Genomic DNA, 15,173 nt, shown 5'->3' with positions numbered 1-15,173 from the left:
GGATAACAATTTGCAGTAACAGAATTGATTATAGAATGAAATTATTGTATGTAATTATTATTATTTGCAATTCATCTGTAGTGTGGGGTGATTACTGAAATTGAAGTTAATGTAATTTAGTAATTTTCAACTGCCTACAATTATATAAGTATTTAGACATATTAGTAAACTGGTGCCAGGTTTGGACTGTATATAGATTTTTATTTTATTTTTAAGACCACTATTTTTATATCAAGCAAAAAAATAAAGATATAATATATAACATGACATGACTTGTTATAAGAAGATTATAGAAAAATCTGGCATATAAAGAACATTTTAAACTCTTTCACATTCACACGGTGTATATATAGTAATGTCACATTACTGGACCTTTGTAAAAGTTGTCACTAATTTATTCCATAACTTTGGTGTACGAAAAAAGTTTTCTAATAAATGAATAACTCTGCACACAAAGTTTATATTGAATAGTAAATGCTATACAAGGGTAAGAGACAGTGTTACAACTGATTTAAGACTTGTCCATTCACATTAATGTGTATATCCTTTTTTTAAATATATAATTGAATCATGTGTTACACAGCACTGTACAAGAAATGTTCACAGGCACAGTTTCTGCCCCATAGAGCTTACAGTCTACTGTACTTTTTACAGCGTGGGTAGAGGGAGGAAAAATGATTCTTTTCAATATTACAAAAAAAAGAGATGGGTTAGAAGTGAACCAGGTTCGCCCCAGTAAAGGCAATGGTATAAGTTGTTACACTACTCCTTAAAACCTGTTCTTTAATATGCAAACACTGGGTTTAACAGATTTTAAGACATAAAGAGAGGCTATATCTTCAGTATTAAACTTTATTATCACTACTGCAGCATTTTTATTTTCCATCTTGGGAGAATTCAAAATCATTTATGCTTAACTACATAGCAGATTATTATCTCTTGTCAATACTAGTAACAGTCCAATAAGTCTTCTGCTTCCTTTTTCACACACCTGTGTATCCATTTCATAGTGACTCATCTTGGTCACATGATACCATATGATGCAGACCTGCATCCTCAGAAAGCTTGGATTATAGTAACATTCATATCCTCAATTCAGATGTTCTCCAATGCATTGATAGGTACAAAGCCTTTTTTCTTCCCACTGATCACTTTGAGAAAACCATTGTGTTCCTTCTCAGAACTTGAACATATCTAGAAAGGAAAGAAAGGGATATAATAAACACTAGACATTTCTCTTTTTTACTGTTAATATTTATACACTGACAAACAATACTATATTTGAACAGTTATCTTAATGGTAGTTCCACATCTGCATGATACACACTGATCACTATACACAGGTCACTCTGATATCAAGCACATGGTACACAATGATCACCATTCACAGGTCACACCAGCTTTATAAACCTGATATAAACCAATCATTATACACAGGTCACATAGATATCACATGACTTCTGTAAGTCACGAGGCACTAGAGAACTAAATGAAAACATTATACAGAAGCAGAGGAACATTTTCTTCATTCTGATTCATTGTGATTGATTAGCATAAACCTATCTTCAGGGCAGGCCTATCTTCAGATGTATTTGAGGTTTTAATAATGCTTCCTAAAATGCATTTGGATAGTTTTGGAAGATAGTGGAGTAGGTAATCCATTTCAATGCATATACTGTATGATCATTCTTACAAAAGTGGTACAGAAGACTATCTGTTGAAGAGCTGTATGAATATAGGCCCTCATTCCGAGTTGATCGGTCGCAAGGCGAATTTAGCAGAGTTACACACGCTTAGTCTACGCCTACTGGGAGTGTATCTTAGCATCTTAAAAGTGCGAACGAAGTTTACGCAATATTGCGAACAAAAAAAACTTAGCAGTTTTAGAGTAGCTCCAGACTTACTCTGCCTGTGCGATCAGTTCAGTGCTTGTCGTTCCTGGTTTGACGTCACAAACACTCCCAGCGTTCGCCCAGACACTCCCCCGTTTCTCCGGCCACTCCTGCGTTTTTTCCGGAAACGGTAGCGTTTTCAGCCACACGCCCATAAAACGCCGTGTTTCCGCCCAGTAACACCCATTTCCTGTCAATCACACTACGTTCGCCGGTGCGAACAAAAAGCCGTGAGTAAAAATCCTTTCTTCATAGCAGAATTACTTAGCGCAGTCGCAGTGCGAACATTGCGCATGCGCTCTAAGCTGATTTTCACTGCGATGCGAAAAAAAGAACGAGCGAACGACTCGGAATGAGGGCCTTAGTGCATGCTAAATGCAGTATTGGAACAGTTTTGAATATCACCAACGGTCCCAAGAACTAGAACGTATGAAGTGTGTTTTAGATTTATTGTGTGACTTGGGCAATCTAATTAGATGCTGCATTATTTTAGGTAGAGCCCTTCCATCCATACTTTAGAATGCTCTGAATAGCATTTCTTTACTAGCAGTTGTGCTGCACTGTGCATTTGTAAAATTTATATTACAGTAGGCCCTACCTATTTTCATAAAGCGGGAAATCTGTCAACTGTACACCAAGACACTATTTTGGCTATTATTTTAAAATGGAAGATTTAAAGGACAGACTATGGACGGGATTCACTAACAAAAAATATGGTCACACCTTCGAAAACTACCATTTTCAGAGGTTTGCCACAGTCCCGATATGCATCAAGCCCCGGAATGCAAAACTTTCCATAGCTTGTACCTGGTAGACAACACAGTTGTCTATAGAAGCCTATGGGCTTCTTTACTCACAAATCTCCAGTAAGGGATCAGAAAGATCCTTCCCCATGCCGGCCTTCTGTGCATGGGTAATCTGAGGTCACACATGTGCACGGCCACAGGGCACTCAGTGCAAAGGCAGAGAAGGGATTGCTCGTATCTGGCGTTGCTTCTGCATGCAAAGTCCAAAAACTTTCATTTTCAGAGTTTGCTTAATAGTATGCTGCCCCATTTGGCCTATTTATTAAAACATGCAGAAACTAGCATTTCTCCATGTGTAATGGGCCTATTAGTGATCATGTATTATCCTCTATAGAAGAAGTATGATACACTTATACTGTTACTACAAATCGCATGTCCCAAAATATCTTATGTCTGCCTTTGTATTATCACTATAAATTGTGGCTTTTTGTGTAACTGGGAAATTTAACTTTTTAAAAGTTTATCTCCTGGCCTGCCAGCTAAAGCCTGACTGTGGAAATTAAAGGGTCACGTTTGATGGAAAGTTTGATAGAAATAAAAAAAAAATAATAATAACTGATAGCTAGACAAAATAATAAGTGTATGTTAGCAAGAAAATAAAAGGATAATTTAATGAGCACAAAACCGGTACTGTCAGTTTAGTATGTAACATGTAAAACCAGTGACATGCGGTTATACTGACCTAGTGTTCTTTATTGCAAAAATTGCTTTCAAACCTGACAATACCCCACTGCTCTTCTTCCTACAGTACTGTAGCTTGTGTCCCAGACTCCTAATAGCTGTCACAATGAATGAAGAGCTTAAGCAGGGAGACTCTCGGCTGTGCTATTGTAATGCCACAGCTGCCTTGAAAATATAATGCTAGTAAAATAGATGGCAGGTAATAATCCAGTGATGAAAAATAATAACGTGCACGGTTTCAAAAGAATGAAACTTGACACATTTTTCCCAAATTGGAACTACAGAGCACAGATTCTCCAGACTTGTTGGATGGATGTTAGAAGATGTCAAATTGAGAAGGTTATTAGACAGCTATGAACTGAGTCACAACTGAACAGTTGCCAAGGGTTCACAGTTATGTATGTCTATGGCATTGTATTGTGGGGGAAAAAGCATTCAAATTATTTTGAAAGTTTTTATATGTTGATGCTTTTAGTATGGGTGTATATAATACACTTTAAAAAAAAAAAAAGTATAAAAGCATAGTTAAAAAACAAATGCAAGAAAAAATAAGAACAAACAAATTAAGCATAATTAAATGTCGACATTTAAATTGAAATATAAATTCTGCTATGGTTGTGAAACCTAAATAAAGGTCTCAAACATTTCCGTTTTTTGAAGCAAAAAAAAAAGGATGAAAAATGAAAATGTACTTGTAACATCTGATTTTATGGCAAGAAAGTATCTTACTCATTAATACAACATAAGTCAACTTTCTAATATTTTAATTTCAAATATTATTATTATTATTATTATTATTATTATTATTATTGAACCACTTCTACTTAACAGAAAGAGTTCTAGGTAGTGTTATTTACAGTTGTGCTCATAAGTTTACATACCCTAGCAGAATTTGTGATTTTCTGGCCATTTGTGTTAGGTTCCTGGTGCTCAGAACAAGGGAGATGTTGTGTAGTGAGTCCAGAGCACCAGAACGTGATGCTGAAATAAGGTGTGGTGTGGAAATAGCCCCTAGCACCCTACCTCCATTGTTTCACCCGTGTGGTCAGTTCACGCCTGAGTGACTATGGTTTCTTGGGCCCACGGCAGCCGCGTTTGAAGGGCGGATTAGGTCTGCCCAACTCCGATGCCCCCAGGTCTTAGAGCGAGACAAGGCGTGAACCGAGACAGGATAATAACAAGGGGACCTCTAACTAAAGCCAACAGAAAGCTAGGGGCTACTAACAACCCTAAAACTAAATATATGTGCGGCACGCCGCCAAAGGAAAAGAACAACAAAGGAAATGCTGTCCACACGCCGACACAATACTGTTGTGTACCGGCGGTGACAGCATAAGCAGAACCCTCTGCAAAACACCAGTAACAAATATAACCAAAGAATACTGCGGCCTAGGCCGACGGACGTGGCAAAGCCGCTACTCACGGAACCGGTACAAATACTGGCAAACGGACAGGAACCCCCAATGTAGCCAACACAGACTCTCAGAACCGGAGGACAGGCAGAATCCCAAACGACAGACCGGTGGACACCAAGATGCCAGATACTCGACCAGGCACAGACAAAGCCACAGGACTTCTGGACAGGAACGCTTCACAGCAGGACACGGGATCAGACACTGGAACCAACACTGGAACTGACACTGGAAGCAGCTAGACAGACACTGCTAGACAGGAGCTCAGGAACTGGCAGGGACTAGCTCAGAACTCAAGAACTCTGGAACTATCACCAGCGTCTGTGAATTGCACTGAGCCAGAATATAACAGAGAGTCCTAATTAAATATGTCGTGCAGCTGCCCTGCTGCACAACTGAGAGGTGCAATAACCAGACAGGTGAGGCTGAACACATGGGAACAAGCTGCAATTACACAGACTCACCACCGGCAGCAAACAAGAGTCTTCTTAAACCAGAGCAACGGGAAATCCTGGCCTGCAAGACAACTATAAACATAAAATACGGAAAACAGGAATGAACCACTACCTGTGGTTCATATCAGTACCCTCTCCTTAAGGGTGATCTCCGAACACCCCATGACACCCACGGGGAACATAAACAGAAGTATAACATAAAATACATAACCAAAATGCAAAACAGGAATGAGCCACAGCCGTGGCTCATAACAGTACCCCCCCCCTTGAGGAGGGGTCAAAGGACCCCAAAATTCAGGTTTTCCAAAACAAGGTATACATTAATAAACCTGACACTGGAACAAACAGACAAAGACAAGTAACAGAAACAAGCTGTGGCAACAGCTTGTAACAGTGCCCCCCCCCCCATGACGGTGGCCACTGGACACAAGACAAGGGGAAAAAAATCTTTTCTTTTTAAATATCAAGGCAAGAGTCAATAATTATTTCTTTTTCTTCTTCTTCTTATTTTTACAAAGTTCTTGAGGTCTGACCAAGGTAATTCCCCAAACATTGTCTGAACTGATGGTACCTCCCAGCAAGGCTGGGTTTAAATCAGAGATTGGTTTCTTAACCTTGGGAGCTGAACTTTCAGGCAAAGTACTACTATTAGAAGAAGACAGAAAAGCACATCCTGCAGTCAAAACAACGGGCTGAGACTCTTGTGCCGAGTTTACAGTATACGGTGAACTCTCAGCAGATAAGACGGGTGACCTAAAGGAACCTGAACCAATTTCTTTGGAACCATATCTTTTAATAACTGCATCACTGAATGATGGGGGATCCTGAAGAATGGGATCTTCAGTTTTCATTAAATTGGATGCCCACTCAAAAGGCTCCCCTCTAAAGGAATATATCAGATAGAGCACAAGGTTCTCTGAAGTGATGCCCAGAAATGGTCTAGACTGCATAATGATGTAATAGTGTTTGTAAAGCGCCAGAAATTGGACTAAGTCCCCATCAAAGATTATAGATGTTGAGATATCAACAGAGTCAGGATCTGCTTCCTTCCCATCTGACTGACTAGAGTGCTTTGCTAGGACCTGGTCACTATTGACCTTACTCGAGGCAGTGACTTTCTGAACCCCACCTGGGGCAGTGGCCCTCGGAACCCCACCCGGGGCAGTGACTTTCTGAACCCCACCCGGGGCAGTGACTTTCTGAACCCCACCCGGGGCAGTGGCCTTCGGGAACCCCACTGGGGCAGAGGCCTTCGGGAACCCCGCTGGGGGCAGCACCTCGGATTCTTTTACTGGGACCGGGCCATCAGCCTCCCTCTCTGGGACTGGGCCGTCAGCCTCCCTCTCCGAGTTGATAATTATCGAAACTTCTCCCAGGACAATGACTTCCGGGACTTTTGCTGAAGCTATAACCTTCAGAACCTCCACTAACGCTATGCCTCTTGAGTCCTTTCCTGGGGAAGCGACTTCTAGACCCTTCTTTGGGGCTGTGTCTCTCGAGACCCCACTTGGGGATATTAATTCAAAGATCCCTTCTGGGGTTTTGCTTCTCGAGTTCCCTTCTAGAACTATGGTTTTAGACACCTTCTCTGGAGTTGCGCTTTTCAAGTCTCTACCTGGGGTAACAGCTTCTGAGACCCCTTCTGGTATTGACACCTGAGCTATAATATTCGATGTCCCTCTATGACCCAGGGCATCGGGTACCGCTCCAGGACTCTGGGCATCGGGTACCGCTCCAGGACTCTGGGCATCGGGTACCGCTCCAGGACTCTGGGCATCGGGTACCGCTCCAGGACTCTGGGCATCGGGTACCGCTCCAGGACTCTGGGCATCGGGTACCGCTCCAGGACTCTGGGCATCGGGTACCGCTCCAGGACCCCGGGCATCGGGCACCACTCCAGGACCCCAGGCATCGGGCACCACTCCAGGACCCCAGGCATCGGGCACCGCTCCAGGACCCCGGGCATCGGGCACCGCTCCAGGACCCCGGGCATCGGGCACCGCTCCAGGGGTTTGCAACTCTGCTTCAACAGGAAATTCAAGAGAGGAGAGAAACATTCTCCTTTGGTTCCTGAATCTATAATGGGGCTCCCTAGCCCAAGGACCCCAATTATAGGACAGAGTGCTTTTTAGTGTGGGTTGTGTGACAAGTACCTCTGCCACAGTAGAGACAGGAGTAGGTCTTGTATCCTGACTCAACTTGGCCAGAGGGCAGGGCTTGTCGCCACACTTTGGCTTGCGCAACTCACAGGTCTGCAGATAGTGGCCTAAACCCCAACAATATAGGCATAAATTTAAGTTTCTGCGACGCAGATGCTCCTCTTCTGAGAGCCTGGGCCGCAGAAAACTTTTAAACTTTTTCTCTCCAACTGAACCTGAGGATTCTCTTGTCATCATATTGTGAGCAAGAGTCTCTTTAGAGGTAGATGAACTCTCAACGACTTCTGGCAAGATAAGCAAAATTTTAGTCAGAAGGTTTTGCAGTTGCTTTAAAGATTGCTGCAAAACTTCCAGTCGCTCAGGTTTCAAAGTACTGAAAGCAGAGTTCAGGGCTGAGAGAGACGCCTGCAGGGCTTGCATACTTGGCATAGGAGGATTTTAAACTAGACAAGACAAGACTAAACTAGACTAGACAAGACAAGACTGGACTGGATTTTTTTTTTTTTTAAACTAGACAAGACAAGACTGGATTCTGCACACCGGACTGGATTCTGCACACCGGAATGGATTCTGCACACTGAATTCTAGACAGGACTGGATTCTGCACACCGGACTGGATTCTGCACACTGAATTCTAGACAGGACTGGATTCTAAACACCGAACTGGATTCTGCACACTGAATTCTAGACAGGACTGGATTCTAAACACCGGACTGGATTCTGCACACTGAATTCTAGACAGGACTGGATTCTAAACACTGAATTCTAGACAAGACACTGGGCCAAAAAAGAAAAAACTACTATTTAGCTTAGTTTCTTTTTTGTTGTATGGCTGGTGATAATGTTAGGTTCCTGGTGCTCAGAACAAGGGAAATGTTGCGTAGTGAGTCCAGAGCACCAGAACGTGACGCTGAAATAAGGTGTGGTGTGGAAATAGCCCCTAGCACCCTACCTCCATTGTTTCACCCGTGTGGTCAGTTCACGCCTGAGTGACTATGGTTTCTTGGGCCCACGGCAGCCGCATTTGAAGGGCGGATTAGGTCTGCCCAACTCCGATGCCCCCAAGTCTTATTGCGAGACAAGGCGTGAACCGAGACAGGATAATAACAAGGGGACCTCTAACTAAAGCCAACAGAAAGCTAGGGGCTACTAACAACCCTAAAACTAAATATATGTGCGGCACGCCGCCAAAGGAAAAGAACAACAAAGGAAATGCTGTCCACACGCCGACACAATACTGTTGTGTACCGGCGGTGACAGCATAAGCAGAACCCTCTGCAAAACACCAGTAACAAATATAACCAAAGAATACTGCGGCCTAGGCCGACGGACGTGGCAAAGCCGCTACTCACGGAACCGGTACAAATACTGGCAAACGAACCCCCAATGTAGCCAACACAGACTCTCAGAACCGGAGGACAGGCAGAATCCCAAACGACAGACCGGTGGACACCAAGAAGCCAGATACTCAACCAGGCACAGACAAAGCCACAGGACTTCTGGACAGGAACGCGGGATCAGACACTGGAACCGACACTGGAACCGACATTGGAACCGACACTGGAAGCAGCTAGACAGGAGCTCAGGAACTGGCAGGGACTAGCTCAGAACTCAAGAACTCTGGAACTATCACCAGCATCTGTGAATTGCACTGAGCCAGAATATAACAGAGAGTCCTAATTAAATATGTCGTGCAGCTGCCCTGCTGCACAACTGAGAGGTGCAATTACCAGACAGGTGAGGCTGAACACATGGGAACAAGCTGCAATTACACAGACTATAAAACTCACACTAATTTTACTTAGAAAGAGGCAATCAGGCGCACTTATTACCAACTTTAAATAACCTGGATAAGGAAGATCTACAATGCTGCTCCCAATGAATAATCTGCAATTATTCAAACCAAACAAGAAATTACAATAATGTATACATACATGTGTACACAGGGAGCGCTAAATATTCATAATTATCTAATTTATTTAGACAATAAAAAATAGAATGACAATGCACAATTTAATAATAATAAGATATATCAATTAAAAAATTAAAAACCATATCAAATGGACATCTCTCGTGGAAATAAACAACTCAGTTGCTGGTGTTAAAGGGTCCAGATTAGGCTATTTAGCCAATAATTGCTGAGCAAGTCCTGAATCCTAGTGTATCATTAATGTCACCAGCAAGTAGCTTTTAACTGTAAAAAGATGTACTGTAGCAGTCCAATGCCACTTAAATTTAAGCTCACCGCTGTTGGAAGTGTTCCCAAACTCCCATCTATTGCTGTTCAGCGGTGTCCCCGTCTCCCCTGCAGGCTTACCAGTGTGCGCTGATGAACCGTGGCCGCACAGCCGGACGTCTCCGGCAGTGATGTGGAGCCTGATTTGCAGACTAGGGGAGAGAGCTGGATGCAGGCAGCTTGGAGCAAAGTGGTGACGGATAGATATAAGTTGATTTCCACAGAGAAATTGTAGGTTCCTTGACGCGTTTCTCTGCTATAGGTAGAGTAGCAGTTTCATCAGAAGGTATACTCAGTGTCCACTTTGGAAGATATTTATACAGTGGCCATCCAATCAAAAGGCATTGTCCATTAAATAACAGGTGTAGAATAAACAGGTAATTACTTTGGTGCCTTATCCAGGATTTTGAAACACAATCAGAGTGAATAGAAATAAAACAAACTTTTTTATCATCAATCAAAAAGTCTCCTTATAAGGAGCTCCATTAGATTAAAAGAAAGAATGTTTAAGATATTAAGAGCATAAAAATATATATTAATATTCTATATATGGCATCAATCCGGAACATTGCGCAATATACTTCAAAGGCAACCTAATATGGTCATTTTGATCCAAGAGCCCTGATAGTCTTGTGGGCTAATGCTGGAGAGCACCAATCTAGACAGATCAACCTCATAGGTTCGATTCCCATGACATTTTCTTAAAAACAAATGTGGGTAATTTTTTTTTTTTGTGTGTGTGGGGGGGGGGGGGGGGGGTTCTTATCTTATTATTTTGTTAACCCAAAAATTACCCCTGAGGAAAAAGAAAATATGAAAAGACTTTCTAATTGGCTACATTATTTATACCAGTTTGTGTTGTGAAGCAGACATAGCATAACTTAACATTGCACAATATAACCCAGTATATTTTCCTTATGACCAAGCATTCCAATAGCTTAATGGGCTAATTCAAGAAGGCACCAAAGTAGATGACTCAACCCCACAGGTTCGACTCGCATATATACATTTTCACAAAAACCGATACATACAAAATTTATATTTTGTTAATATCATATATTACATAGGATATAAGGAAAAATGAAAACAGGAAATTATGGGAGGAACCTCTAATTATATTTATTACACCATTCTAGGTTTTGATGCAGACATATCTTAAATTACATATATAGAGATATAATGAGGTAAATAGGTTTCCCAGATTATCGGGAGCTTAAAAGACAGAAGGAGAAAGAGCTTACTACTACTCCAATTTTAAGGTGATGCAAGGATTATTTGTACTATGGAGAACTAATTACATTGCATATGGTATATGAATACCATTTGTAGACATATGTATGTGTGTGTATGTAAGGCACAACTGTCGCCAAAACACACACACACACACACACACACACACACACACACACACACACACACACACACACACACACACACACATGACCACAACCAAACATGGAGGAAGAAGGTTGGCTGACTCTCGATGGAATCTAATGAAGCAAAAATAAAGGACTCTCGATTGCAAGGTGAAGATGTACGAATTAACAATTTTTCTAATGGGAGGGCCACAATGATTTGTCAATAACTGGATATATTTAAACCAGCTAAGTCAAGCCATGTAAGTGGCCAAACATCAGGGAACGTTCAGATCTGATTAATTACAATACTTTAATTAGATTTAGTGGGAAGGCCACAATGATTCGGCACTAACTGGATATATTTAGACCAGCTAGGTCGAGCCATATAGGTTGCCCAACCATCAACAGGCACTCAAATCTGGTTAATTTCGATGTTTTCATTAAGACCTTGGGGGTAAAGAGTGCCCAAGGAAAATATCCAAAAGGCCTCCCGTTTGCATAACATGTTAAATCTGTCGCCACCCCTAGGGGTAATTTGTATATGTTCAATACCTTGGATTTTGAGAGCACTCACGTCACCCTGATGTTGATTCACTACATGTTTGGCTAAACTATGTAGACAAAGATGTTTCAAGACATTTCTCCTATGTTCCAAAAAGCGGATATTCAGACTACGTGTGGTTCGACCCACATATTGTAGTCCGCATTTACAGGATATCAAATAAACTACATAATCCGATCTACAATTAATGTAGGAAGCAATGGTGTAAAATAATCCAGATGTAGTAGAAGTAAATTGTTTGTTTACATCAATAAACTGGCACGTTATACATTTGAGTCTCCCACATTTGTAGCAGCCTTTTTTATTTAGTTTCAGTTCACTCAGCCAGTCAGGCTCCCTAGTACAAATAATTTCATTCGTAGTGAAATGGCTTGGTGACAAGAGATTTTGTAAATTTCTAGCTTTTTTTAAAACAATTTTAGGTTGTCTTTCAAGGCAAGAAGATAGAATATTATCACCTTGTAATATAAAGTAGTTTTTCTTTATGATTGAGCTCAACTCACGAGAGTAATTATTGAATTTGGAAATAAAAATTGGTTTATTATTAAAGTTTCCCCTTATGTGATCAGTTTCTTTCGCTACTGGGTTTAGGAGGGTAGCACGATCATAGGTTAGGGTATCATCAAATGCATGTGCTAATATTGTTCTGGGGTAGCCTTGCTCGCTAAATGAACTAGCAAGTTCAGAGCTTTGTCGTAAAAAAGTCTCTTGATCTGAACAATTTCTACGGATTCTAAGAAATTGACTTTTCGGAATGTTGTTAATCCACGGTCTATGATGACAGCTAGAGTAATTTAAAAAGGTGTGACAATCAACTTCTTTGGTAAATGTAGAGGTGTTTATCTTATTGTCTCTAATACAGAGTGCAATATCAAGAAAGGTGATGTTAGTAGAGTGAATGGTGCTAGTGAATTTTAAACCAAAAGTGTTATTGTTCAAGGAGGAAACAAACTGTGTAGCCGATGTGTAGTCCCCATCCCAAACAAAAAACATGTCATCAATATAGCGTCCATAGAACACCAGGTTCGCCCCCACCGGGCTCCCCCAGACATGCATGTCCTCAAAGAGACCCATGTACAGGTTGGCATAACTGGGGGCGAACCTGGTGCCCATCGCTGTGCCGTGAATCTGTAAATAGAATTCTCTGTTAAAGGTGAAATAATTATGTGTAAGAATAAATTGGATGGCTTCAATCAAAAATTGTTGTTTAGCGGCACTGAGATTGCTGTCAGATAATAAATATGTCTCAATTGACTGCAATCCTAGTGTATGTGATATATTAGTGTAGAGTGACTCTACGTCACGTCATAAACAAAAAGCTATCTTTCCATGTGATGTTGCCAATTAGATTCAAAAAATGTGTGGTGTCCTTAACATATGATCTGAGTGATCTAACATGTGGCTGCAAAAAAAAGTCAACAAAAGCGGATAGATTCGTGGTGAGGGACCCAACACCAGAAATAATGGGACGCCCAGGAGGTGACTGAAGAGTTTTGTGAATTTTGGGTAAGTGGTAGTAAGTGGGGATAATAGGATGAGGGCAATTTAAATAATGAAATTCATTCTTGGATATTGCACCACTGTCGAGGGCTTTCTCTAACATATTCTTCAAAAGAGCCTGATAATTCGACGTTGGATTCCCACATAATTTGATGTAATATTTCTGATCACTGAGTTGTCTATTTGCTTCAAGCAAATAATCCTCAGTGTTCTGAATAACGGTACCTCCTCCCTTATCTGCTGCTCGGATAATAACTGAATGATCTTTTCTGAGACTTTCTATTGCTTTTCTCTCATTAGCATGTAGATTATCCCTCCTTTTCTGTTTAGTGGTCCTAGACATATTGTTACATAGTTCTTGAAAATCTTTAAGTGTGGAGGAGTAAAAAGCTTCAATGCAACCAGTCTTATACTGTGTAGGGTAAAATTCAGATTTCTTTCTAAACCTACTGAGAGAGACATCCTCAATATCAAAAATGGGTTCAATCGATCCTTCCACAGTACCTTCACACTGTAAGGACCGTAGAGTATCGATGGCCACAAGATCCGCCTGATCTAGGACAATCGGAGTACCTGTTTGAGAGCGGTTCCTCAGATTTTTATTCATGAAGAAGCGCTTTCTACAAAGATCTCTGGTGAAGCGGTTAAGCTCCACAAAGAGTTCAAACAGGTTTGGTCCCTTTGAGGGTGCAAATTTGAGACCCTTAGCTAATACAGCTTTCTCACTCTCAGTTAATGTTCTTGTTGAGAGATTATATAGCCCTCTATTTCTCAATCTTTTCTTATATTTTTGTGCTGACTTTTTTCTGCCACCTCTTGTCCCTCTAAATCTGACAGTTTCCTTTTTGGTGAGGCTACAGCTTGTGGGATTTGTCTGTTTCTGTTCTTCCACATGGGATACAGATCTTTCTCTAAAAAAGATTGTGAGGGCTGTATAGTTTCCCTAGACATATGATTAGTCTTGGGCCTGGCTCCTCTTTCTACACAGCTAGAAGCTCCAGAGTGGGAATCTTGTGTGTAAGGCCTTTGTTGCCTAGAGGGATTGTGTGGAGGTCTTTGATCTCTTTTCCGTTCATAATTACCAGTATTAGTCTGCCCTGAATCGTGTCTCGGTTTCCTAAACTCATTCCTACTTTTTTGTGTAGAAGGATCCCTGTTTCCTCTATTGTATGTCCTCACTTGATCATATTTATAGTCATAATTATCTCTATGTAATTTTTTGTTTTTAGAAGAGATTAGTTGCTGTTCATATTCCTCAATCTTTTGGTTCAATGAATAGTCCATATCTCTATAGTCTGCTCTGACTTCAAAAGGTTTTAGGTGTTCTTGAATTAGTGTGATCTCCTCTGAAAGGGATTTTACTTTGCTCTCACGATAGTCCACCAAGAGTTCCATTAACTCAAAGGAACACTTATCCAATGTATCATTCCACTTCTTGGTCAATATTGTATCCTCTTTAAAGGAACAAGACTTGAAGATCCTCAGCCCTCTAGGAATCATTTTCTCCTTTAAGTACTTCCCAAGCAGCATCTGGTCAAGCCAGTGTCTTGTTTCTGCTTTGAGTAAATTCTCTAATTTATAGAACAGCTGATGCATATCAAGAGGGTTGATGGTCTCTGAGTCTGTCTCCTTTTGCATGGTATTATTTAACAATAAATTACGTCTTAGATTCCTATCAGCAATGTTCCGTCTGGATGCCATTATACCGTTACTTTAAATCGAACAAAATATGTATTTACAAAAAAATCAAATTTAAATTGATTGTGCAGCCCAAAGAATAGCAGAAATATAGATTATAAAACTCACACTAATTTTACTTAGAAAGAGGCAATCAGGCGCACTTATTACCAACTTTAAATAACCTGGATAAGGAAGATCTACAATGCTGCTCCCAATGAATAATCTGCAATTATTCAAACCAAACAAGAAATTACAATAATGTATACATACATGTGTACACAGGGAGCGCTAAATATTCATAATTATCTAATTTATTTAGACAATAAAAAATAGAATGACAATGCACAATTTAATAATAATAAGATATATCAATTAAAAAATTAAAAACCATATCAAATGGACATCTCTCGTGGAAATAAACAACTCAGTTGC

The 15,173-nt window shown here is 40.7% G+C and overlaps 1 protein-coding gene across 1 annotated transcript in view; it reads right to left on the bottom strand.

Moving 5' to 3' along the window:
- Positions 1 to 304: 304 nt before the first annotated feature.
- Positions 305 to 15,173, bottom strand: part of STAC (SH3 and cysteine rich domain) — a 475,170-nt gene continuing 460,301 nt past the window's right edge. Inside the window, exon 11 of the mRNA XM_063922611.1 lies at positions 305 to 1,194. Within this exon, the coding sequence (XP_063778681.1) occupies positions 1,096 to 1,194 (99 nt within the window). The 3' untranslated portion in view covers positions 305 to 1,095. The remainder of the gene's footprint in view (positions 1,195 to 15,173) is intronic.

This window comes from Pseudophryne corroboree, chromosome 5, assembly GCF_028390025.1.
Source record: "Pseudophryne corroboree isolate aPseCor3 chromosome 5, aPseCor3.hap2, whole genome shotgun sequence".
NCBI lineage: Eukaryota > Metazoa > Chordata > Amphibia > Anura > Myobatrachidae > Pseudophryne > Pseudophryne corroboree.
This window is presented reverse-complemented; position numbering and strand designations above follow the sequence as displayed.